The 27,583-nt window shown below is 36.3% G+C and overlaps 3 protein-coding genes across 4 annotated transcripts in view; 1 reads left to right on the top strand and 2 right to left on the bottom strand.

Moving 5' to 3' along the window:
• LOC138318963 (zinc finger protein-like 1 homolog) overlaps positions 1-27,583 on the bottom strand; it is a 433,896-nt gene that overhangs the window by 197,636 nt on the left and 208,677 nt on the right. The gene's annotated exons all lie outside the window — the stretch shown is intronic.
• Positions 500-11,894, top strand: LOC138318949 (sodium- and chloride-dependent GABA transporter 2-like). Of its 2 annotated transcripts, none has more exons than XM_069261777.1 (15): positions 500-546; positions 3,448-3,548; positions 4,724-4,946; positions 6,241-6,372; positions 6,931-7,195; positions 7,731-7,863; positions 8,175-8,309; positions 8,459-8,562; positions 9,083-9,207; positions 9,431-9,543; positions 9,775-9,906; positions 10,108-10,207; positions 10,627-10,727; positions 11,019-11,186; positions 11,607-11,894. In XM_069261777.1, the coding sequence occupies exons 3-15, from the start codon at positions 4,757-4,759 to the stop codon at positions 11,784-11,786; spliced, it is 1,878 nt and encodes a 625-aa protein (XP_069117878.1). In that variant the 5' UTR covers positions 500-546; positions 3,448-3,548; positions 4,724-4,756; the 3' UTR covers positions 11,787-11,894. The 2 variants fall into 2 exon arrangements, with proteins under 2 accessions (XP_069117878.1, XP_069117879.1); XM_069261778.1 differs by having other exon boundaries at positions 511-546; positions 3,445-3,548.
• On the bottom strand, positions 12,465-15,532 carry LOC138318951 (sodium- and chloride-dependent glycine transporter 1-like). The gene is made up of 3 exons (XM_069261780.1): positions 14,289-15,532; positions 13,776-13,943; positions 12,465-13,516 (listed from the first exon to the last, which is right to left on the bottom strand). Exons 1-3 carry the CDS (start codon positions 14,355-14,357, stop codon positions 13,331-13,333), a joined length of 423 nt encoding a protein of 140 aa, XP_069117881.1. The 5' UTR covers positions 14,358-15,532; the 3' UTR covers positions 12,465-13,330.

Here is a 27,583-nt window from a genome sequence, read left to right as displayed (position 1 = left end):
GTCGTTGGTGTTGTATATAGCAACTAAGCACATTTGAGTTTGAATTTTGTCAGTTATCGAGATGTATGTGTCTATGCATTATAAAAAGAAGCAGTCCTGTCCTGATACGATGTATCCGCTCTTTAATCACGGCTATTAATGCTTGTCACGCGCATGCAATTTTAATTATGTTTTAGTAGAAGTGCATAAAAGTCTCATTTAAGTAGTTAAAAATAATCCTGCTCACCAAGATAAAGACTATTTGACTGTTTTAAAGACTGTTTGTCGTAATTTTCAGATATTTTAAACATAGAATTACTTTTACTTATGTCTAGAGATTGTTTGGAGGTTCATCATTGCATGTACAATGTCTACCCTTGTGTGTATACCACCTTATAAGGAGATATGAATGCTTGGATTCAAAAACCTGTGACTGTGCATGAATTTCGAATTCGTTTGTAAGCGCATGCGCAGCTACATCTTAAACTTTTTTAATTCCTAGTACATTCCTTAGAAAGTATATTTTATCACGAGAGACTTACACATTTAAAATCTGAAGAATTTCAGGTAAGAAATTAAAGACTATTTATTACCTTGATTATACCCTAGATTATAGGTTCATTAATATCGTTATACACAGTTACTGTGTATGCTCCTTTAAATAATGTTTTTGGTTTGATAATCCTTACGAGTATCATCGACACATATAGTTTTTTGTTCCTACATCTAAAACATTTCCGAGAATAGCAAGCAATGCATGTTTTCGCAACTTCACAGTTGAGAAAATAATTTTGCGTATTGTTTTGGAAACATAATCACAGAAAAGAAAAAAAATCGTACGCGGATTCACAAAGTTATAAATTTATTTATGCCCTTATGAAATAATAGAAAATCAAATCAATGCTAAACATGTTTCTTCTTAAATATGACATCAATAAATTGTTTCTGATAATAATAAAAATGTGCCAAATAATGTCATCTTTACGAAGTTAAAAAGTGAACCTGTAATTTTTAATTTGTTTGTCATTACAATTACACTGCTTTCGTCATTTCGTCTTTTTCTTGCGATAAACGCCAGTGAAATACCAAACAGTTAGGCTATTTTGTATGTATATATAAGGAGACCTAACCTAAGTAACGGAAAGCTCCGGAGTACCCGGGGCAACACGCCGTTTCACTTAGTATCTGGTAATTGTCTAACGTAGGGCTTAAACTTATGGAGGGTGAACATGAGGTAATATGATGAACTATTACCATCAGACGTATATATAATCAAAATCAAGTAAGAAATATATGGTGGCAGTTATATAATAACGAAAACAGTTGTTAGCTATATATATGAAGTAAACGCATCGCTCCTTTGCAGAAGTGTCTTAACAAGTGTTAAACAAAGATAAATAATTTTAATGTTAACCAATGATAAATAAAAGTGGTGCAACTCAAATAAACAAAACAATTTAAATTAAAAATGGATATTGTATCTATGAAGATGTAACTAATTTCCCCCTAATAACTATTACCACAAATAAAATACAGATACTCTTAAATGCATATTATGTAAACATTTTACACATGGCTTCAATTAGTTTGAATTCAACTACAACATTTGTCAATCCAACATATCGTATCAACCACGCTTTATAAAAGATTCGGGTATCGATATTTCGCAAATAAGATTGGACATTAACACGTCGTTTCATAATAAACACGAATTAAAATAATTTAGAACTCGTCGATTTATTAGTAAATGATCATTACCTTGGCATATTAATTGTTGAATATGATTTTTTTTTAAATTCCATTTAAATGTGTTAATGTTCTATATTGGTCTATATACTTGTAATTTAAAATACGAATAGATGTTTCAATCGCATACTCTTTTTGTCTGACGTTATATAATATATTCGTATGCATGCACTATAATGTACGTACAAGTTTATATATTTGCGAACACTCCTTGATATGCATTGCATTATCATGATAATAATGCTTGTGTATTTACATGTCTGTACGTATATTCCATACATATATAGAGGTTACACAATGAGTGGTTGTTGAAATTGAATTTATTCCACACGAGTGAGTTATTTTTTAAAAGTTACAAAAGACACGAGCTTTAGCGAGTGTCTTTTGTAACTTTTAAAAAATAACTTACGAGTGTGGAATAGATTCAATATTCAACAACCACGAGTAGTGTGACCTGTTTCTACCACAATAATATTCGTTTTTAGCCGATAGAAATACGGCAGGGATACGGTAACGTGTATTTACTGAAATATGCAAATAAGGTGTAGTAATATTTTCATTAGCAAAAAGACACTAATTAGTATTCAAAAGTCATCGTTTGATAAAGAATCCGTCGATATCAAATTCTTCTAATTGGGAGTATCTTTAGGGTCAAATAATATTCATTTAACGTCTTATTGAGTTCAAATCTTCAAAATTGCTTCCAGAAAATAAAAAACTCAATATCGGACTACATGTATACATGTAAAAGCATTCGGACGACACGGCATCGTCTATTTCCCGCCAGATAATCATCAAGCCATCACCGTCAAGATCAAGTTCGTTTCATACACATTAAAACTACGAAACTCATCAGTAAAATTCTTGTCCGACAAGATGTATTATTAGTACTTATGATAAAAGGTCAATTTAACATGTATGAAAACGTCACGTATTTAGACACAATGACCACGGCGCATACGCTTTCCAACAGCCTGCAGTTTTGGACGTCAAGCGGCCATCACAACATAGAATGACGTCATTTGATTATTGATGACGTTGACAATGATGACGTGACACTGAGAAAGAAGTAGTTCGGTCAAAGTTCACCGTGTCAGCCAATCAGAATGCGTACAGAGTTTATACCACGTGTGGTATAAACAAATTGTTAATCAACAGCTGCAGTGTTTATTCAATGACCTGAGAGTTGAATAACGCCGCCTATTGTGGTAGAAATATTATTAAACAATGAATTTATCTGTAATATCACGTAGTAAATCGTCCATATACCCGGTAGTAATGCTATCTCAACCGCCTGGTGGATCCCCGCCTGGTTACCACACTGCCTCGTAATGATCCCTTAAACACAATACAAAGATCGGTCTACCCCCTCCGCAATACAATATATCTTGCATTCCTGCATTCTAGGCTTATACATTAATGAAATTGCTTAAACTAGTATATATTTTGTTCTCGTCAGGTGGAAACGTTTATTCATTCGATTTCCTACCCACTTCGATGAAATGTAACTGTTATTTTTAAGGTTTAAGACCCCGTTTAAACGAGTGATTTTTCGTATGCCTATATATCACTTCTAAGGTGTACTTAAACATAACATAGCTAATATAAAGTGTCTATTCATCCGTCCTAACAATATATATTACTGATGACTCGTAGATTGTTGACTTGTTTGTAAATGAAAACAAAACGAAGGCATAAATCGATTGCTACATGTTTCAGTAGGTCACACATTGTATGATTGTCTACCGAAACGAAACGACATTACGATTAGTCTCCTTGTGACGGTTTGGCGATCAGTAAAACCTGTACAGAGTAATCGGAAGGTATGTATACGTTTATTGCGCACTATTCTAAATAATATCTTATGATGTCAAAGGTATGTTTAACAATGATGCTGGAATAAAGTTGATGTTTTTTAAGAGATGTTCATTTGTATGGATCGACTTGTATCTTAAATCATTGTCTAAAGAATTTGGTTCTATAAAAAGAAAATGTTTCCTGTTCAACCATGTAAATACGTATAGAAACATGCTACAAACATCCAATGTCTGTTCAATGACAAAGATTGGACAGATATTGAGATATCATTACAATGCTACATAGGTGACTAACATTAAATACTGCTATGCTACATGTATTTTATCATAAACATCACCTGAATAAATCTTTGCCAACTATCATCTTACACAAGAAATCCACATGCATACATTTCAGAATTGGAGACAACAACCCTCCCCTCTACTGTAGTAATAGCAGTTATTTGAGGCATGCGTGTCTTCCAATAATTTCTTTCATACCTGCATGTATAATACTGGCTGGACTAGGGCAATACACTCATGTCGCCTGAGGCTGTATTGCATGGCTACCCATGCAATAAAGCCTCGTGACGTCACGACGTCAACAAAATATCTGTTTCCTCGGTAAAATTTTAACATTTTTTTTCACAAATATGACTGGTTTTACTATAAAAAAATGCAAGCAACGGAATTTGTGTGGTGAAAGTATCACGTAATTTTTCTTGTATGGAAAATTGACTTCCAGTCGTGAATTTCTTTCGAATTTATTTCAAAATGGCGGGATATTTTCGTAAAATTGCAATAAAACGTCGAGGTATGAAAGAAAAATACCCTTTCGTAAGTGGATATGAAGGATAGGGATATTCTACCCTTGGGATCACAAAAAGTTGCAAAACCCTCGGCAAGCCTCGAGTTTTACTACATTTTGTGACCCTCGGGTTGAGTATCCCTACCCTTCATATCCACATATGAAAGAGTCCTATACTCTTTACCCAAGCCTGTTGAATACGACATTTTTGTCCACATATTAGGCCAGGTCATTATAGGATAGACGTATAGGAACACAAAATCCTGCTCTATATTTCCAGTTATAAATCAAAATAGGAAATAAAAACAAATACTTTTGAGTAGTGTTCGGAGTGGAAAATGAAAGTGAACAGGTCATTTTACTAAAAAGAAACATAATGTCTATTTTTTTACAGAATCAATAAACTGAAGAATCAGTAACCAGTATCATGAGAACTCCAGATAATGAAGATATTGGTGCTGACATAGATGAGGACAATGAAAGTTTGGAGGAACAGAAGTCAAACCAACAGGTTACATGGAGCAACACGGTAGAACTAATAGTGTCACTGGTGGGGTATGCTACAGGGATGTCCGATTTCTGGAGATTCCCTTACCTTGCATGGAGAAATGGCGGAGGTGTGTGACGTCGATGTTCTTATCATTAAATATATGATATATAACCCTTATATGATGACGGTAAAAATAAACATCGTTTCGATGTTCGATGATTTCGTGAAAACAATAGTAAATGACGTAAATTAAAATAAAGATGAAATTAATGTTACTTCCCCAGTTATTTGTCAAAAGATGTTTTACATGTACAGCGCAAGACCAAAATATATCTTCAAGTCACTTGGATAGGAAATGATACATAACCGTTATAATACGCCTTAGCATAAGACTTAGATTGTATGCTACTGAAATGATAAACAAATGTAATGTATAAACTCGCTTTGGCTTTGTGTCTGTTTGTGTCACATATTTAAACAATTTAAAGAGAGGCGACGGAGCATGATAGTTAACAAAGATCTCGTAACTAATGTAAGATAAACCTGTAGTCTAACTTTAACATGAATGAAACTATCATGGTTTATTGCTGCAATAAGATGCGTTTTGCTAATAACAAAAGGTTTATGGCGGCATAAACGATACTCGTCAGCTTCGAAACATTATCATCCACGGTCAAATTTAAAGGGCCACTACCTTTCCGAAACGGCTTTTAATTTTTAAAATAGGAATGTAAAACGAGATCAATAATTTTGTAGAGTCGCAGAAGTTATTAACTATACGTTTACTAACACACTTATCATCACCTTCGGAACTGTTTAATTAGAATAAATAAAATGTTAATTTTCATACGCGGGTCGTTTTATGCTTCCCGCCGTCGAAATGAATCTCCACTGTTATCGTACATTAGACAGGAAATCTTGCATATGTTTGGTGTTGTAACCTCGTCTTAAGCCATCGATATATATTTTCTTTTGTTATTAATGTTTTTAAGAAACCTTTAAAGTTTTGCATCGGAAAGGTAGTGGGCCTTTAAAGAAAATGAGATGTGTACATACTCTATTAAATAGTTGCTACATCTGATAAGATTACATACAAATGCAAAATGTGTAAGTAAAAGGTGCTAACAAAGAAAGTTTAAGAATACGCTTATTTCTTTTACACTTTGCACATGAATGTATTTGTAAGTATGAAACAAACAGGCGTTGCATATCTAAACCAAATGTAGGGAAATTGAAAATTAAAAAAATCCAATGGATAGATTTTTTTTTGAGATAAGTGTCGTCAACGTTCCAATGCAATATTAAGACTTACATAATATTCTCGTATCTATACATTCAAAGCTCGTCAATATTGTATAAATTACTGTGGTGGATCAGTTATAACTCCATGTAATACATGTTTTATTCAATTCATTTAACAGGTGCTTTTCTGTTTGCATATGCTACGACACTGATTGGCTGCGGTGTACCTCTTTACTTTCTCGAGGTCTTCCTTGGTCAATATTCCGGGAAAGGGGTGTTCGAAATATGGGGATGTTCTCCGCTCGTCAAAGGTTATTATTCAAAAAGGCGTATCCTTCATATTACTACCTAACAATAATATTGGCGAACATTCTATGGTTCTTATATGTATGTTATATATTCTAATAATATAGTTATTAAATTCTATAAAGATGTCTCGAACAGTGCTAAAACAATGGTAACTATTACTGAACGAATACCCACCCCTGGACTATTTCGTAAATTTGAAGGCAACAGAAGACACAGGTACTTGTTTCCTTTAGTGTACATCAAAGGAATTGTGTAACGGTACACTGTGTTTAACTGTGTGTTTTTTTTTATTGTGCTTCGCTCTCTCTGTAATCTCCTAAGGAAGTCTCTGCATGCCTATGATTGGTCAGGTTATTTTCTCCTGAACTACATGTACCTCCGGTTTTACTATAATATATTTCAGGTGTGGATATTACGTCAGTGGTAGAAACCCCTGGAGTATCGATGATGACTTCCGGTCGTATTAGGCATGTAAAGTCATTCAGAAACTTGTCTTTCTAAACATAATGTAAAGATGTTTACCGAACGGTTGTGTTTCTTGATTTTCTTACTTACTACAGGTATTGGAATTTCTGTCGGACTGTTAAATTTAGGCTACGTCAGTTATGTTTCAACAATGCGATACTGGTTACTAGAGTACCTGAGACAGTCCTTTACTACAGAGCTGCCCTGGACCTCCTGTGGGAACCCATGGAACACTAATTCGTGTATAGTATCGCAGGCACTATTGTCGTCGTCCTTTAATGACAGTCAGTGGAATGCTGAAGGAAATGCTTCCAGTCATATAGCAGCTACACGGGTGTCAGCAGAGGAAGAGTTCTGGCAGTAAGTCGGCAAAGCTGGAGTTTAAGCTTCATATCCATTTATATATCTATCCGACAACAACACTAATAATAGTGTCAATAAATTATAACCAGTTTGGCTATGCTGTGTAAGAAATTGAATGATGTTATGTCAAACAATGTATAATTATTTTTAATACCAAATGCAATGTTATATCAAATGAATCTGGGCCCAGTTCCATAAACATTCCTTAACATTAAGGGATTCCTTAACTTAACATTCTCCACAGGAAAACCTTTCATAGTTAAAGTTGTAGTTCCTTAACATTTTGAAACAGGTTCGCGAATATTTATATTTTACTCATTTAAACGTTGAATGGGAATTGTATCACTATAAATGATATATGTACATATAGATGTTAATTTGTGGAGAAAAGCTTTCGGGAATTTACTTGATCGTTAAATTTTCGAAAGTAATTCGTACGCGAAAGAAAGTACTGTACTATTCATATAACCAAAAGTAAACGTATGTTATGAATTACGCATTGTGACGATTCTGAATACATTGTGAATTGCAGGTACAATATTCTATCACTGTCAAAGGGAATAGATGACGTTGGTTATCTGCGATGGCGGCTCGTATTGTGGGGCATTGTCCTCAAAGTGTTTGTCATCCTGTGTCTTCTGAAGAGTGTAAAAACGCTCGGAAAGGTTAGAATATATAGTAAAATGAATACACTCACGTATTTTTAATACAATGGCATTTATGTCACATTCATGGTAATATATACGATCTGAGTGAAAGGACGAATTCATGGATTCAGATTACTTCATTATATATTCAGTATGGTAATTACACCATGGACGGTTTCTGTTCCATTTCATAATGGAGGAATATTGTATTTAAGATCAAAACTGAAATAAAATTAGGTAGTAAATATGAAATATAGGTCAGTATTATAGAATGCACGTCCTTCTACATACTAATGAGTATAATAGATATATCTGTGTTTATGGTTCAGGTGATGCTGTTTTCCACATTTCTACCCCCATTGATTGGATTGGCAATGATGATTCAAGCATTTACTCAAACCGGTGCCAAAGATGGTCTTTTATTCCTTATAACTCCGGACTTCCATAAGCTGTACGACTCGAAGGTTGATTTTCTCTATTTTCTTTAAAATGTGCACTTCTAGAGCTATCGCCATGATGATTCTATCGTTACGGCACATATCACTTATTGGAAGATTCATTTCACAATTTGATTTTGATAAAGGTTAATGAATATTGGCAGTTTATATGATAGGTGTGGATGGAAGCCACATTCATGGCGTTCTACAGTCTCGGGCCAGGCTGGGGAGGAGTGATGATGATGGGGAGTCATATGAAATTCCACTCCAATTGTCTTAGGTAAGAAACAATGTCTGCAGTGTCCGACTGTATAACGACTTGCTTGGTGTAGTCATTAGTTGTTTTGCGCAGGATACGTCTCTTTCATTAAGAAATGTTCGCAAACACATGTCGTCGCATTAAATTTAGAAGGAAACAACTTTGCTAATTTGTAGTAAGCGATTGAAAGATGTAATATCAAACCATTGTAATATCAGCAAAGACTTAACGAGCGGCACATTATTATAAACATTAAATAACCCAGTTGCGGGGTTAATACATATTTCTTTTTAATATTGGAAACTCAACATCTTAGAAAATTGATATAGAATTTCACAACTCCTGGTATTGCATTTGTCAATAATACTTTCTAAGACAATTCCAAAGTTGCCTTAAACGAATAAAAATGATACTAATGTTCTATATCGTAGTTAGAAGTGTAACGTTTCTAGACCTTGTTGAAACCCGGTTTGGATGCTTCAACTTCTCCTCTCCTATCCTAAATCATTCATTTGATTAGTCTCAATCTCCTTTTTCACAGAAATGTGATTCTCGCCATTGCCGGGGACATTTTTGTTTCACTGTTCAGTAGTGCTGTCCTTTTCTCCATCATTGGGGTGATGGCCAATCAGATTGGTGTCCCTGTACAGGAGGTCGTAACGTCGGGTAGGCTTTAATGCAATTTCATTCCTGGTAAACGTTAACTAGTCAATCGGCTGTCGATTGAATGGACATATACCTATAATTAAGTCGAAGACTGTCTCATGATCTTGGAGCCATTTTTTTATTTTTTATTTTTCACATTTTTGTTTTCTTAAAGTATTGGAAATTGAATTTATGACAAAGTAGCATTACAATGTTGATCACCAACAATACATGGATGTTGTAGGAATGTCCGTTGGTCTGGTAGGCTACAGCCGAGCTTTGGCTTTTCTACCTGGGTCTTATATCTGGGCGGTGATATTCTTCTTCGCCGTCGTTGTTGTAGGACTTGATGCACAGGTATGAAAAAGCAATTTGAATAATCAATGCATTCAAGTATCCATCGATTTAATATACTATATAGTATAGGTTGGCATAAACAATTATTTGAACCATTGTTATAAAACCGATGCGCCGTATCTAAGTATTCTAAAACAAGTCCCTTTCAAACCATTATGTATATCGTGGTATTACGTCGTTGATTCCGTATGATATAGTTTTCTTCAATAGTACAAATATTGATATTTACAGGTTGTGTGCACAGAAACTTTGGTTTCATTCTTTGACGGTTTCAACATCAGACTAGGTCGACATAAGCATCTCATACTTCTAGTGATAATTAGCACCCTGACGCTTGTACTGAACCTGCCCTTCTGTACACAGGTATGGCAATTTTAAATAACCTTGTATGTCACAATTTGTTTTTTGCATTTATAGAGTTGTTTCTTGATTTTGGTATAACTTTATTGATCTCGTTATGAGGATTTTTATTATTGTGTAGGTAATATTAAACACTAAATTTGCAACATTAATAACTCAAAACTGGTGTGTTAATGTTTCACTCTCGCTCTCTAACTTATCTAGTCCGGGCCGTATATGTTCCAACTAGTGGACTGGTATTTGCCTACCTGGCCCGTGGTCTTTATAGCCCTACTGGAAGTGTTCGCGATAATGTGGCTGTATGGTAAGATTGGTTTCTGCCTTTACACGGTAGTGCAGTATATGAAGTGAATGGTTTTTTTTCTGAGTATTTCTCTTCTTTCACGTTTCTTTCAAACCATTACGACTTGAATTAATATGACTTTACAACAATGTATATGTATATCTATATCTATGTATAGATTGAAAGCATTAAAATGACATATATCTAGTGTTTGTACGGATATTGGTGGGTTAGATATCTCTCACAGATTCAGGTGATCAGTTAAACTGAAACGTATGCTCACAAGCATGGTAAGTTATAAGCAGATGCATGCAATACTTCAAAGTTATAAATATAAATTAGAATATTTCCTTATATCATAAACCAGCTTTAATATTCCTAGCATTATGTGATTTATTACGGATATTATTGTGTTTCTTCTCAGTTTTTTCTCATTACAGGCGGCGATCGTGTTGACTATGGATTGAAAGATATGATTGGTCGAAAAATGCCACATGTGATTAGACTAGCTGCAGCTTACGTTTCCCCTGCTATATTTCTTGTAAGTACCGAATATGGTACCCGACGAGGTATCCATGCTTGCGGTTTTGTGTGAGAATAAGTATTTCAGATATCACTTACATTCTTACTCTGCAGTACGTATGTCTGAAAATTTAGAAGACATTTCAAAAGAACAATTATATAACAATGTGGTTTTTTAATAGTTAATGTAAGACCACATACTATAGTGTTGTAATATGTTTAAAGATTCACGGATGACAAAATATCATTAACCAATTGCCTAAAACTATCAAAGAGGCCCGTTTTAGACATACCTGTATGTATTTTCCAGTTATTGCTGCTGATTAGCTTTGCTAAGTATCGGCCCCCGACGTACGGATTATATGAGTACCCGGAGTACACACGTGTCATTGGCTGGGTGATCTCGTGCTCTATAGTCATCCCAATACCATTGCACATTGCCTGGCATCTGACTAAATTGAAAGGGACACTAAAACAGGTACATTGTTTTATCCACTGGTCTTTAAAATCAAATATTCAATACGATTTTGGCATTAATGAAGAATTAACAAATCCGATACATGTCGGCATGGACCGAACAATAAATTGATATTATTTGTTGTGCTGCTCTATCAAGAATACTTATCGAGTGATTTGCAATAATGTCATTGAATCAGATACCGAATCAAGAATAAAATATCGAGTGTTACAGAGAGCCGGAGGTTATGTACGGACCTTTGTTTTCTCTGGGTATCGCAGCTTTAATCTACCTTAATTAAGTAAAACATAATATTACTCTTATCATGAAATATTCGCAAAACGAAAATAATCTAAATCAATGTTTAAATGACTTCACGAATGGTTAGACATGATCTTTGTAATGTGGAGATGATTGATATATGTATTGCATGTTTAACAGAGGTGGGCAGCCTTGACCCGACCTAACCCTGAGTGGGGCCCTAGCGGTAGTGCACACCGCCTGGAGTTCCTGAAACGATCACAGGCCGAGCGATCGTGGACAAACACAGCCTACTACAATCTACTAGGGAGGGAGCGGCATACTCCCGACAGGAAAAGTGAAACTCTGGCATTATTTTAAGACTTTTAGTTATATAATTATGCTTGATTTGATCATGTAGACATGTATGCGGTACTGATATGATAATTCATATAAATGTGCTTAAGAATTAAATGGATTTATAATGATTATATGTTTATGTTTGTATTTGTGCATCATCAACGTATCTCGACGATTGATAATAAAATTTGGCAGCTATCAAAAAACATGATTAGTGAAAGATTATAAAGGCCATTGGTAGTGTGCTTGATTTATGCTAGGGTACTCTGCAATACGAAATACCAAAATGTCCCAAGTCATCTCAAAATGTATTGATATTTATTGCTGATGTACACCTTCATTGAATGGAGAGAAAAATAATACAAAACACATATTATGAAATCTGTCAATGAGAGGAGAAAATGGGAAAGTTTTTTAGAATAATGTCACTTTTTAAACTTTTTCTCTTGATATACTTTAATTGCTTTTTTGCATGATCTTGGTGTGGTATCTAATCTTTTTACATGTGATTTTATAAATCTCATTGAGAATGATGAGCATTGTCTGTCCATTGCCACTTCTTCCTTCTCTCAGTTCTTTCTACCTTTCTTCTTTTTTACTTAATCTCTTCTTTTTCTTTTCTAAAAGGGTGCAACTTGCAAATTTCTGTCATTAATCGTTCAATTAAAACTCAAGAAAATTACTATCATATTGTATAGGGAATACCTGGTACTGTAAACCACTTTGTCTACACGGCAATTTTTTTTTTTCCTTTTCAGATTTGATATAATCCAGTCGAGTATTATATATATGTGAAAACACATAATAACTAATTAATATATAGAATGCATATATATATATATATATATATATTTACAGAGAGAGTAACACCTTGTTTTTTTCAATGAACACCTTGAGAGTGCATTATATCTAGCAGCCCATGTAAATAACTTGGTTTACAGTATTAGAAAAGTTCAAAGTTTATAAATGAATATTACGATTTAAATAATGAATTTTGAATATAATATGTAAATGCTTTTTGTACCCATGTAAAATCTCTTCAAAAATAAAAAATAAATACAAGAACAAAAAATAATACAATGTTCAATAATTTTATATAAAAAATCGTCCAATATACACGTATATAAATATATTGTTTTAACGTCTGAAAAACATGGTCTCTGATTGTACATAAGAAGGAGTATCGAATAGATGATTTAGCTTTTAGTGGAAGCCACACATGCGTGGTGCCAGTTTCAACATCATTTTGACACCTCAGAAAGTGATGGAACGTATGAAATTCAAATGCGTTTCAAGTTTTTTAATGCAATGTAATGGCTTCGATTCATAGCAAAGATAGTGATAACAATGTAGACATCATTGTGTATATGCTATATTCCAATGAGATGTTATGATGCAGACAAAAATCAGTTTAATAATTTTGCAAGTAAATATACTGATGATATTTTATTATCACTAACATCGTGGCCTTTATAAAACGATGTTATTGTAGAAAATAAACTCATGAGAATAAAGAAAAATGCCTTGTTTATAAACTATGAAAATTAAACAATAGCAATGCAGCTTTACCACCACAACATCGACACCTCTTCACATCGCTTGTTTGTTGCACACCGTTGTCGACCTGTGATGTTGTAGAAGGCTAAAATCTTAAGAGGTCGTTCATCCTGTGATTGATCCAGGTATTTCAAGCTCCTTGCACTATCACTTGGACCCCAGGTACGGCTAGGACGCGTGAGGGACTTCCATTTCTAGCAAAATAAGCAGCCAAACCCTAACCACATGAGAATGTGTGATTTTATGGATTGAAGAAAAAACAACTTTGCAAGACCAACATGTTTGTTTCAGGTCAAATTATGCATACTATTTTTAAACTTTAATAGTGAAATTACATAAGAAATATTTGAAATGGTCGGTTAAATTTTATATTCATTGTATATATCAAACTAATGACTCATGCAAAGTATTTTAATTGACAATAAATCTGATATTTATACTGCGGTTATTTACCTGTTTTATGGTTCCCTTCACATTGGCGAGCTGCCAGACAATATGTAGTGGTATGGGTACTACCACGAGGCATGATAGGATCCAGCCAATAATCCGTGTATAATCCGGGTATTCGTAGGAACCGTACTTCGGAGGTCGGTAAGTTACAAAGCTCGAACGCAACAGTATCTGAAGATAATAATTACGATAAATTATTCCAGAATAATGGCTTCAAATGTACAATTGATGAAACACTAACGAAACCTAGAATAGTATGCTCGCAATATAACTGTCATAACGCAACAATTCAGCTATCATTCACCTGCAATTTTTAAATGATAATGTTTATATGAATTGATTAGTGTATTGATACTCATTCCATAATATGTGATTTGTTGTATATATCATTCTCTTTTGTTTATATTAATTGCTATGTTTAAGTTAGAATCAAACTTCTATTGGAAAACACTCATGAAATCTGTCTAAAATATTATTATTATATAGTGAACTATAGCGAGCTTATTTTACCATTACCGTAAACAATACAGGTGATATATAAGCTGCTGCCAGACGGAACACGTGTGGCATTTTACTGCCAGTCATGTCTCTTAACCTGTAGTCAACACGATCACCTCCTGCAAAGCAAAGTATGAAATTAAAATTGTGACCTACAGGTATTCCCAATTAACGAAATGGCAAAGGAAGTAGAGAAAATAGGCAAAATATCGAGTCTTTCTGAAAAATTGTATATAACTATATTTGTAATATCACCAAACACATCTTCATTTAGATTATATTTACACTTGCTAGGTTTGGTCACTATACGCTAATACTAGCCGATTTTGTTTACCATAACTGCATGGTAACATTGAACTTTGAACTTGCGTATGAAAATGTTCTGTGCAACGTAAAAGGACTACTTTTTTTTAAAGAAACACATGGCTTTGTTTACATTTTGACGCAACATTACGTATATATTGTTGTTTTTCATAGGATTTTGGAAAAATGTAAACAATATATACATGTTTTATATTTATATATGATTCTAACATTTTTAAATTAACAACTGTATAAAGAAACGGAAAAATATCCCGACCGGGTCGACGTGCTTTCATTTTTGTTAAAAATGAAGAATGTCAAATGTAAACATTACCTCTGTGCCTATGTTCGTCCTACGATCAAGTCTTTGAGGTGGACGGGCGTGAGACCCTCTGATAGAGGTCAGTTATAAACATATCCTCTTGTCTTTGTTCTTTGAGAATTTAATCATGTGTATTATAAAACATGCACCGCTAATAATCCACGTGTTGACAGTTACGCGTCACCACAAATACATTGTACCCATCGAACACAAGTGAATTTGTTTCATCTATCGATGGCGATATGATCGTAGATTATATAATCACATGGCTCCCAAGGATGTAATATCGTCAAGTCAGACGACATCTCAAACACATTGAGTTACTTGAAAATCGGTGTTTTGACAACTTCGGCAAACTCAAGTGTGTAAGCGTGCGTCAGCTTCGCCTCGCTGCACAATAACGGTCACCGAGTTCACACATGTGGCCGTGTACAAATTCTTTATGTTATTACGCTACATATTAACTTTTAGCAAAATTGAATATATATTTAAAGTTCTGATCTGATTAAATCAAATTATCTCTGAAATTGACTTTGTTTGTCATGTTTATTTTACAATAAAATATTGAACTTTTTGTCGTCGCGGATGAGTTATTCTACCTTAAGTGAAGAGTCATCATTCGCTGTTCAATTGAGTAAGCTCCTCCCACTTTTGACCGACTTTTATTGAATAATTACGTCACATTCAAATGACGATTTGATTACATGAAATGTAAATAAAAAAAGTCATGTGAGTGTAAATATAGGGATTGGATTTCGCTTTTATGTTAACCATGCTTGTATGGAGCAATTCCTCTAAGAATATATTCAATATGGGGCGCTAACGCGCCCCATAGAATATATATCAAAATACAATGAAAACGAAGAAACAAATAACCTGATTTCTAACCTGCGTTACAGGAAGCACACATGGGATGGTTTAAAATAGTTTCTTAAAAACAAAAATAAAATCAGAAAATTTATATGAATGGCCTAAAATGAGGTGACAACACCAAACAAATGCAGGATTTCCTGCGTAATAAATCATATTTAATAGTTCAGATTCATATAAATGTTTTGAAAAGATTCAATCAATCTATTTAAATGAAATTGTTCAAGAGGTGATGATTAGTGTATTATCTACAGGGAGCTGATAAGTTTTGCGAAATTACAAAATAATCAATCTTGTTTTGCTTTCCTACTTTAAAACCCAAAAGCCGTTTCTGAAAGGTAGTGGACCTTAAACATCAAATGATTGTTTACCTGTGTACAGAATGGGATGTTTAGGAGTAATGTGATGAGGCTGACCAGTAAAACTAGATAGAGGTGACTGTGGTGACCTAATCGTGTACCATATCGTTCCAGAAATGAAACAACCGTCTAAAGGGATGCAAACCTTTTTTTTTCGGTAATAATCCAAAATTGATAAAACATGGTGTTAATATAAAGCTACGTACAAAGGAAAATAGTAGAAAGTACAACCAGAACAATACGCCAATACACTGACGCATGTCCAGCTGTGTAATACTGGTGTTTGTTGATATACATAATTACCCTAAAATATCGAAAATATACCGCGGCAGGCTATGAAAGTAGTGACGCGGCCGTATTTGAAAGTATGTCAGTACTGTCATCGGATAACTATTAACTACAGTGGTTTACTTTGAAAAGTTGAAGTTAAAGGAACAGTTTGAGAAAGACGATTTGATAAGCATTCCTGAAGAAACAGATGGAACGTCAACAGGGATAGAGGTGTGACTGGTTTCCAAAACCCCCTGAAATTAAAGTAGATAACGTAGAACTTATGGCTTGCTTTTGATGAGTCGCCATAATTCTGGAACAACTTCTTATTGATACATGATTTGTCGTGTTTGCAGCCCGCGTCACTCATAGCTTGAATGCCGGTGGCCCGTAAACTACATGTCCTGCCTGTTTACAAATATCCGGTAGGAAATTTGTAAACGTACTCTTCTCAATGGATTTAGCTGTGAACCAGATAGTGTGTAATTCAGGAGAGGATATAGATTCTTTAACACATTGATTGAACAGTTTGTGTGCGTTTGGATCAGTTTTTGCAATTATTTTTTTTTAACATTGGCACAGGGAAAGATGGGGTGTGAGTCGCATACATACGCCTGTCAGCCATGGGTTTTTCTTTACTTTAACCACCCTGGTAATTGTTTGTTGTTTCTCATGGGCTATGTTGGCATATTCTAATCCACCCTGATTTGTCATACGTACTACCTCCATTTAGGTAGAATAAAGTCAGTTAGATAGAACAGATAAGATCCTAAATTTAGTCGCCTTTTACGATCAATCAATAGGTAGTAAGTACATTTTTAACGCCCTACCTACAAGGCCAACGAATGTTGGAGATATGTATTCATATACTTACATGTATATTAAACGGTGTTATAATGGCGTATTAAAGTGTATAAGGTAACGAATGCCTTATGATAATAATGCACCGTTTGTGTAAATAAACGATCACCTAGAAGGTATTTGTTTATAGTTGTAAGTATTGGTCAAAGAATGCTGCTACTCAATATACTGTACATGTCTTTTCATTTTTTATCTTTTATCTTTTTTATTTTATTTCTTTTTTCTTTTATTTCATTTTTTATTGATTTTTAATATTTTATTATTATTTTATATTTTTTTTCATTTTTTTTTTAAATTTTTATTGATTTTTTGTGTCAGGACTTAAGATATATAAATGTACATCCTTTATGTTTTAATGGCGATTGAGATATACACATTGAAATGTAAATAATGGTACATTTGATATGTAGCAATATTGCACAGATTTTAGACTGTGCTTCCGGATTGTCCTGTCGCCTTTAATTATATATGTTACATACTGTACCGTTATTTGTCACTGCATATATATACATTGTACACTTATGTATATCGTGCCTAGTGCGATAGGGCAGAGACAATTTTGGTTAGCATAGTGTTCAGAGTTAGTAACTATACATAATTTCAAAAGAAAAGGTGAAACTAAAAGTTAACTCATCTTAAAGTGCATTCTAAAATAAAAAAAAAAGTATCGTGTGGTGCTTACCTAGTTACGGACGCCTGTCCTCCAATATCTACGTAGTCACAATTTTTAGGGGCCTAGGATCATTACGTTGCAATCAGAAATAAAACAATTCGTCACGCTCTATTTGAAGAAAGCACAGAGAAGCTCTCACCATAGGCATGGTTTATTAAATAGATCCAGAGGAGCATTAAGTTTGTTTTTGTAGAATGGTGAAGTTAAACTGCTAAAAACAAAACCAGTGACCCCAGTTTAGGGACAGTTAAAGTTGTACTCGTTGTCATCTCAATTCATTTTTATTCTCAATTATATTAGTTTTACATTTTTCCTTGATTCTTTTCAGTTTTGTTGGTGATTACCTGAAACGAGAAACGCATTACTGAATCCAACGTTTAACTTCACCGAGTCATCCTATATAGACACAGACATACTGACAGATAGACAGACAGAAATAAACAAACACTACAAGTACAACTCCTTTTGGTTTCATCGGCATGGAACCAATACAATCGAGTCTAAAACAGTATTGATTTTATCATTTGCATTAGCTAGGCAATATTAATGTCATTGAGTGTTCCAATGCTTTTCATGTTCGAGTTACCTACCTTTGTACACTTGTGTGTACTTTGAACACTCAACTTTGTTATGGCTATCTAGTCGCAGGACAAGTTGGACATGGTGTGTTTTAGGAATCTGATTAAATTATTATCTCTCTATCTTTCTGACAACACCCATATGGGGTCATGTTCCAATGACCTTTATACTCTAGCTACATCAACTGAAAAAGACATTTCCTACCAGACCATACATTTAAGTATGGAATGCTTTGGGCGCGATGACTCAATAACGAATATTATTCTGACAGCTCTGTTAGAATTTACCTCCACGGTTCTGGAAGTAACAATAATTCTATTGCCAGAACGCGATCCCCAATGTAATATTGTCCTATCCTTTGTCAAACGGAGAATAATGATGTAATTCCATCATATTGTGTGTTAACAGACAGTTATAATATGTAACATGTGCTTACATGAATCTGAAGGATACGATGCTTTTTTGTCAGAAAAGGAACTTTACAACTTTACTAGCACATTGAATGTTGACAATTACTTAAAGATATAAAGAATGTATAGTGTGTGTAGCACGTGTGTTAACCAGGACCTGTAGTGTGTGTAGGACGTGTGTTAACTAGAACCTATAGTGTGTGTAGCACGTGTGTTAACTAGAACCTGTAGTGTGTGTAGGACGTGTGTTAACTAGAATCTGTAGTGTGTGTAGGACGTGTGTTAACCAGGAAGTGAAATGTGTGTAGGACGTGTGTTAACTAGAACCTGTAGTGTGTGTAGGACGTGTGTTAACTAGAATCTGTAGTGTGTGTAGGACGTTTGTTAACTAGAACCTGTAGTGTGTGTAGGACGTGTGTTAACTAGAACCTGTAGTGTGTGTAGGACGTGTGTTTACCAGGACCTGTAGTGTGTGTAGGACGAGTGTTAACTAGAACCTGTAGTGTGTGTAGGACGTATGTTAACTAGAACCTGTAGTGTGTGTAGGACGTTTGTTAACTAGAACCTGTAGTGTGTGTAGGACGTGTGTTTACCAGGAAGTGAAGTATGTGTAGGACGAGTGTTTACCAGGACCTGTAGTGTGTGTAGGATGAGTGTTAACCAGGAACTGTAGTGTGTGTAGGACGAGTGTTAACTAGGGCATGTAGTATTGTAGGACGTGTGTTAACTAGAACCTTTTGTGTGTGCGGACAAGTTTTAACCAGAACATGTCGTGTGTGTAGGACGTGTGTAACCAGAACCTGTAGTGTTTGTAGAACGAGTGTTACCCAGAACCTGTAGTGTGTGTAGGACGAGTGTTAACCAGGACCTGTAGTACGTGTAGGACGTGTGTTAACCGGGAACTGCAGTGTGTGTAGGACGAGTGTTAACCAGCAACTGTAGTGTGTGTAGGACGAGTGTTAACCAAGAACTGCAGTGTGTGTAGGGCGAGTGTTAACCAGCAACTGCAGTGTGTGTAGGACGAGTGTTAACTAGGAACTGCAGTATTTGTAGGACGAGTGTTAACCAGCAACTGCAGTGTGTGTAGGACGTGTGTTAACCAGCAACTGCAGTGTGTGTAGGGCGAGTGTTAACTAGGAACTGCAGTATTTGTAGGACGAGTGTTAACCAGCAACTGCAGTGTGTGTAGGACGAGTGTTAACCAGCAACTGCAGTGTGTGTAGGAGGTGTGTTAACCAGAGCCTGTAGTGTTTGTAGGACGTGTGTTAACCAGGACCTGTAGTGTGTGCGGACAAGTGTTAACCAGAACATGTCATGTGTGTAGGACAAGGGTTAACCAGAACCTGTACTGTGTGTATGACGAGTGTTAACTAGAACCTGTAGTGTGTGTAGGGCGTTTGTTAACTAGAACCTGTAGTGTGTGTGGGACATGTGTTAACCAGAACCTGTAGTGTGTAGGACTTATGTTAACCAGAACATGTCGTGTGTGTAGGACGTGTGTTAACTAGGACCTGTAGTGTGTGTAGGACGAGTGTTAACCACGACCTGCAGTGTGTGTAGGACGTGTGTTAACTTGGAACTGCAGTATGTGTAGGACGTGTGTTAACCAGGAACTGCAGTGTGTGTAGGACGAGTGTTAACCAGCAACTGTAGTGTGTGTAGGACGTGTGTTAACCAGAACGTGTAATGTGAAGGACGTGTGTTAACCAGGACCTGTAGTGGGTGCGGTCAAGTGTTAACCAGAACATGTAGTATGTGTAGGACGTGTGTTTACCACAATGTGTAATGTATGTAGAACGAGTGTTAACTTGGACCTGTAATGTGTGTAGGACGAGTGTTAACCAGGAACTGTAGTGTGTGTAGGACGAGTGTTAGCCATAATCTGTTGTGTGTGTATGACGTGTGTTAACTAGGACCTATAGTGTATGTAGGACGAGTGCTAACCAGAAACTACAGTGTTTTAGGACAAGTGCTAACCAGGACCTGTAATGTGTGCCCGACAAGTGTTAACCAGGAACTGTAGTGTGTGTAGAACGTGTGTTAAAAAGAACCTGTAATATTTGTAGGACGTGTATTAAACAGAACATGTAGTGTGTGTAGGACGTGTGTTAACCAGGACCTGTAGTGTGTGTAGGACGTGTGTTTACCAGGAAGTGAAGTATGTGTAGGACGAGTGTTAACTAGGACCTGTAGTGTGCGTAGGACGAGTGTTAACCAGGAACTGCAGTGTGTGTAGGACGAGTGTTAACCAGGACCTGTAGTGTGTGTAGGACGTGTATTAAACAGAACATGTAGTGTGTGTAGGACGTGTGTTAACCAGGACCTGTAGTGTGTGTAGGACATGTGTTTACCAGGAAGTGAAGTATGTGTAGGACGAATGTTAACTAGGACCTGTAGTGTGCGTAGGACGAGTGTTAACTAGGAACTGCAGTGTGTGTAGGACGTGTGTTTAACCAGGAAGTGAAGTATGTGTAGGACGAGTGTTTACCAGGACCTGTAGTGTGTGTAGGATGAGTGTTAACCAGGAACTGTAGTGTGTGTAGAACGAGTGTTAACCAGAACATGTCATGTGTGTAGGACGTGTGTTACTAACCTGTAGGAGACTGTTAGTGTGTGTAGGACGAGTGTTAACTAGGGCATGTAGTATTGTAGGACGTGTGTTAACTAGAACCTTTTGTGTGTGCGGACAAGTTTTAACCAGAACATGTCGTGTGTGTAGGACGTGTGTAACCAGAACCTGTAGTGTTTGTAGAACGAGTGTTACCCAGAACCTGTAGTGTGTGTAGGACGAGTGTTAACCAGGACCTGTAGTACGTGTAGGACGTGTGTTAACCGGGAACTGCAGTGTGTGTAGGACGAGTGTTAACCAGCAACTGCAGTGTGTGTAGGACGAGTGTTAACCAGCAACTGCAGTGTGTGTAGGACGTGTGTTAACCAGGAACTGCAGTGTGTGTAGGGCGAGTGTTAACTAGGAACTGCAGTATTTGTAGGACGAGTGTTAACCAGCAACTGCAGTGTGTGTAGGACGAGTGTTAACCAGCAACTGCAGTGTGTGTAGGAGGTGTGTTAACCAGAGCCTGTAGTGTTTGTAGGACGTGTGTTAACCAGGACCTGTAGTGTGTGCGGACAAGTGTTAACCAGAACATGTCATGTGTGTAGGACAAGGGTTAACCAGAACCTGTACTGTGTGTATGACGAGTGTTAACTAGAACCTGTAGTGTGTGTAGGGCGTTTGTTAACTAGAACCTGTAGTGTGTGTGGGACATGTGTTAACCAGAACCTGTAGTGTGTAGGACTTATGTTAACCAGAACATGTCGTGTGTGTAGGACGTGTGTTAACTAGGACCTGTAGTGTGTGTAGGCGAGTGTTAAACGAGAGTGTGTTAACCACGACCTGCAGTGTGTGTGTAGGACGTGTGTTAAACTTGGAACTGCAGTATGTATGTGTAGGACGTGTGTTAACCAGGAACTGCAGTGTGTGTAGGACGAGTGTTAACCAGCAACTGTAGTGTGTGTGTAGGACGTGTGTTAACCAGAAACTGTAATGTGAAGGACGTGTGTTAACCAGGACCTGTAGTGGGTGCGGTCAAGTGTTAACCAGAACATGTAGTATGTGTAGGACGTGTGTTTACCACAATGTGTAATGTATGTAGAACGAGTGTTAACTTGGACCTGTAATGTGTGTAGGACGAGTGTTAACCAGGAACTGTAGTGTGTGTAGGACGAGTGTTAGCCATAATCTGTTGTGTGTGTATGACGTGTGTTAACTAGGACCTATAGTGTATGTAGGACGAGTGCTAACCAGAAACTACAGTGTTTTTAGGACAAGTGCTAACCAGGACCTGTAATGTGTGCCCGACAAGTGTTAACCAGGAACTGTAGTGTGTGTAGAACGTGTGTTAAAAAGAACCTGTAATATTTGTAGGACGTGTATTAAACAGAACATGTAGTGTGTGTAGGACGTGTGTTAACCAGGACCTGTAGTGTGTGTAGGACGTGTGTTTACCAGGAAGTGAAGTATGTGTAGGACGAGTGTTAACTAGGACCTGTAGTGTGCGTAGGACGAGTGTTAACCAGGAACTGCAGTGTGTGTAGGACGAGTGTTAACCAGGACCTGTAGTGTGTGTAGGACGTGTATTAAACAGAACATGTAGTGTGTGTAGGACGTGTGTTAACCAGGACCTGTAGTGTGTGTAGGACATGTGTTTACCAGGAAGTGAAGTATGTGTAGGACGAATGTTAACTAGGACCTGTAGTGTGCGTAGGACGAGTGTTAACCAGGAACTGCAGTGTGTGCAGGACGTGTGTTAACCAGGACCTGTAGTGTGTGTAGGACATGTGTTTACCAGGAAGTGAAGTATGTGTAGGACGAGTGTTAACTAGGACCTGTAGTGTGCGTAGGACGAGTGTTAACCAGGAACTGCAGTGTGTGTAGGACGTGTGTTAACCAGGACCTGTAGTGTGTGTAGGACGTGTGTTTACCAGGAAGTGAAGTATGTGTGTAGGACAGTGTTAACAGGAGTGTTATGTGTAGGACGATGTTAACTAGGACCTGTAGTGTGTGTAGGAAGTGTTAACAGAACTGTAGTGTGTGCGGACGTGTGTTAACAGGACCTGTAGTGTGTGTAGACAAGTGTTTACCAGGAAGTGAAGTATGTGTGAAGTGTTTAGGACAAGTGTTAAGCAGGACCTGAGTGTGTGTAGGACGTGTGTTACGTGTGACGTGTGAAGTGAAGTATGTGTAGGACGAGTGTTAACTAGGACCTGTAGTGTGTGTAGGACATGTATTAAACAGAACATGTAGTGTGTGTAGGATGTGTGTTAACAAGAACCTGTAGTGTTTGCGGACAAGTGTTAAGCAGGACCTGTAGTGTGTGCTGGATAAGTGTTAACCAGAAGCTGTAGTTTGTGTAGAATTGATATAAACCAATGAGATGTTAACCATCGTCCTGTACTATATTTAAGTTATGCTAACAAGGATTTGTTGTGTGTAAATTGTATAGAACGTTTGTGTAGGATATGTACACTGGACACCTTGGGGGTCTATTGTGTAACTTTGACATTTTTAAACTAGTAGGGTGTGGGCCAAATGGCTCTTGAATTAATGGTGTTTTCCATATACTCTGTTCAGAACGTGCATGTTAAAAGTCGCAACCGGAAAACAACTGTTTTCATATCATCATACCCATTAGTGCATGGAATGAATTGAAGGGTGCATTAGATACGTTCTTGTTTCAAAGACGAGTTTCAACCTATTCTCGTTAGTGATCGGTTCGTTGAATAGTTTCAGGCGTTCCGTTAAATTAAAATAGCAACTGTTATTGATATCCGAATACATTATTTGAAAAATATGCAGGAAATTAATAGTTTTACTATTTAAATGGTATTTTAAAAAGATAAAAATAAACCCCATCTGTTCGAGCTACTTATTAAAAGTGCACATTTAAAGTTGTTTTTGTATTCACAACATTATTGTAGAGTCACAATGTATTATATATTTACCTCCTGGTGCGTGTAGGAAGATGGGATCAATGTATATCTAATGTATATCTAATGTATATCACCCCCTTGACACCTAATATCTTTCCGTCGTACGAAATACGTGCTACATAATAATACGTTGCAAATCATTGAGGGAATTGATATTCGACAAATTAAATCGTCGCTTTAAATCCACATGACTTTTTCATGACATATTTTAGTCCATTTCTACAAAATCCATTTTCCTTTTGCATCTAACATTCACTTCCCCAAAACCCGAACGTTTTTCCATCCTCACCTTTGATGAATTCTGACACTGTTCTATGATACTCTAATAAGTCTTCTTCATGATGCCGTTATTGTTATCTTTGTTCCTTCAGAAAATATTCTCTTACTTTCTCTTGAACAACTATTATTTCACTAACCAACAATCGCACAACTATATTATTACATACATGTCAACCCTACCGATTTCTGTAGAAAAAACACACATGTTTCAACTAACATCCAATTCATTCGATACCCTCTCTGACACAAGTCCCCTAATGCGGTTTGGTGTTTGGAATCAAATTTCTGCTCACATGGAATGGATATCTTTTTTATACTGATGAATTTAAACACCAATATATAGGTAATGAAATCTGAAGTGAAATAGAAAATACATACGAATCATATGCCTTCGTCTATCGATTGATTGCTTTATTGAATGTCATTACAGTATTTTTTTCAATTAGCTTCGACGGTCTTAGTAACAGTATTATCGTACACAAATGTCGACATCTCAATAATCCCCCATGCTATCGTGGTATGATGCCAGCTGTCTGTGATTTCCAGCTTCTCGTATTAAGCAAATTCTTAATTTGAGGATATTTGGAGAGCGAGAGTATGTCTCAAATGACGCTGTCCTTTTCATCCATATTAGGTCAGAACCGGGCCCTTCTTGTCCTCCATATACTGGATGGATGGATCTACAACCCTTGCTGGTCGCCGTGATATTCCAATCAATAGGATGTCGGTGCGAGTGGTGGCCTCGTCGTTTGATCTGTCAGGAATACTTACGTCTTGTACACATAAACCAGGCCCTCCATAATCTCATACAACTATCAAGGTCCTCCCCGCACGGTCGGGCTTACGGCACATTTATTCTCTGACGTTTCTATTGGTGTGGGGCGATATCTTTGCATTACAAGTTTATCCAAATTCATGACATGTCATTATAGTGTGTATGTGGTAATAATTGTTTTGGTATGTTGGGATCCTGTTTTAACATTATTTGGCCGCGTCTTCGTTCTGTACTGACAATTCCTTTTATATTTAACAAAACATGATATTGACCTCGTCGAGAGCAATACCATTTTTAAAAAGTTGATGAATATCGTAAAATCTGGTTATCAATACAGCATAATGCAATGACAAATTGGTTATATGTTTGAAATGTAGATGTTCAATTTTCAAAATAGAACAAAACAAAACTATTGAGAAAAGAGTGAATATTAAATTGAAAACAGTTTTGTCTTCCACAACAGTATATGTCCATATATGTAAAGAAGACACCGCCCGACCTTCTGTAACTGAGTAAATGTGATAGTTGTCACCCCAAGGTACTTCCTGGTACTTACACTCCTCATTGTAAACTTTGTCAAATAAACCAACATAAAGCACACATAGGCCATTTTTTGCCAAAGCAACGTCAATTATAAATATAATAAAAGGACATGAATTGATTTTCAAGAGTTGAAAACGATCAATAAAAACATGAAATTTAAAATGTTCTGATTTACACAATATGGATACTGAATAGGGTTATCAATAGCTTTGAAAGGCAGTTAATTTTGGTCCTTCCAAATGATTGACATTTGATTGCAATGTTAATGGTGTTGGCCGTGAAAACAAATCCATGTCATCAATTTTAATATGTCTTTGAATATTGCATGATAACACAATCCTTGCTAATCCTCAAAACTTGATGTAATAGCCACTGCCAGCACTAAATGTTACAAACGCATTTGTCATCCATTTACTTGAAAAGGTTATCCGATTAAGATGTTTCACGCGACGGAACCATAATGAGAAGTTGGACAATAGTCAAGACGTTTTGTGACAAGGCGATAAGGTAACACAATGACTCACTATTTACAGATTTATTGATACGTATTGAAAAACATGTGTACCCAAAATCGTTATTACTACGTTACCATGGTCACAATGGCACATAACATGTAGATCTACGGCACACAGCGACACCTGTTATACAAATCAAATCCAGGTCACAGCGACTCTCGTTATAATGATCGAGGTCACAATGACACACTTCAAATAAAGCTAGGCCACACTAACACTCTTCAAATAAATCTTGGATATAGCTACACCCGTTATACTAATCTAGACCACTCTTCAAATAAATATAAGACACAGCTAGGGAGGCTGAAGTTAGTTTCGAGTTCCGAGTTCCGTTTAGCTTAAACGGAACTCGGAACCAACTTCAACCTCCTCTTAGCTATACCTGTTATACAAATCATATCCAATTTATACAAATCTAGGTCCCTGTGGCCCAGATGTTTTAGAGCACAAAGATACCAGTTGTACAAATCAAAAAATAAAAGGAGGCAACAATCCCGTTGACAGATGAATCAGCAACAGAATGTAATAACTGTATTACAGGTTTTACTACTGTGTGGGGTCATCATTATGCTACTAACATACAGTTATTAACTTGTTTACGATGTACTAATTATGTTTATACCCAAGTACCATTCAAATAGTTCTTCAAATATTAAGCAAAATGCATAACATGGAGAAAGGTGGGGTAGTGTTGCAAAGCTATAGCATTTTTAATAGTTTACAGAGATCACATACATGTAGTTAAGACGAGATAACAAAGCACCATGGTGGTGGAACTCCACAACTCATTCTACATGCTTTCAAAAGCAACTAAGAAGCTAGCTTCCATTACATTATTTAGCAAGTGATATTACTGGGTCAAGAATTTTCCATGATTATCATGTTTATGTAATTCATAATACTTTAAAAATTCCGAAAGTATTAATCCACTAAAACATTTTAGCAACATTCGCCGACTCAGCTAGCTAATCATCTCCATTACGCCTTTCGAAAATCATTTTTGACAACTGAAGTTCTATGCAAGTTCTTTGTGTCATTTCTTCAGTCGACAAATCGTCCCCAAA

This window comes from Argopecten irradians, chromosome 3, assembly GCF_041381155.1.
Source record: "Argopecten irradians isolate NY chromosome 3, Ai_NY, whole genome shotgun sequence".
In the NCBI taxonomy this organism is placed as follows: Eukaryota; Metazoa; Mollusca; class Bivalvia; order Pectinida; family Pectinidae; genus Argopecten; species Argopecten irradians.
The sequence above is the reverse complement of the archived record's forward strand: the minus strand, read 5'-3'. Positions and strand labels throughout refer to the sequence as shown.

Coding starts and splice junctions, on each gene's coding strand:
- LOC138318949 (XM_069261777.1), top strand. CDS start 4,757: ATGAGAACTCCAGATAATGAAGATATTGGTGCTGACATAGATGAGGAC. Junction 10,208..10,626: donor CGCGATAATGTGGCTGTATG/GTAAGATTGGTT, acceptor TTCTCATTACAG/GCGGCGATCGTGTTGACTAT. Junction 10,728..11,018: donor TTTCCCCTGCTATATTTCTT/GTAAGTACCGAA, acceptor TGTATTTTCCAG/TTATTGCTGCTGATTAGCTT.
- LOC138318951 (XM_069261780.1), bottom strand. CDS start 14,357: ATGACTGGCAGTAAAATGCCACACGTGTTCCGTCTGGCAGCAGCTTAT. Junction 13,944..14,288: donor TATCACCTGTATTGTTTACG/GTAATGGTAAAA, acceptor TATTATCTTCAG/ATACTGTTGCGTTCGAGCTT. Junction 13,517..13,775: donor TGAAGGGAACCATAAAACAG/GTAAATAACCGC, acceptor TTATTTTGCTAG/AAATGGAAGTCCCTCACGCG.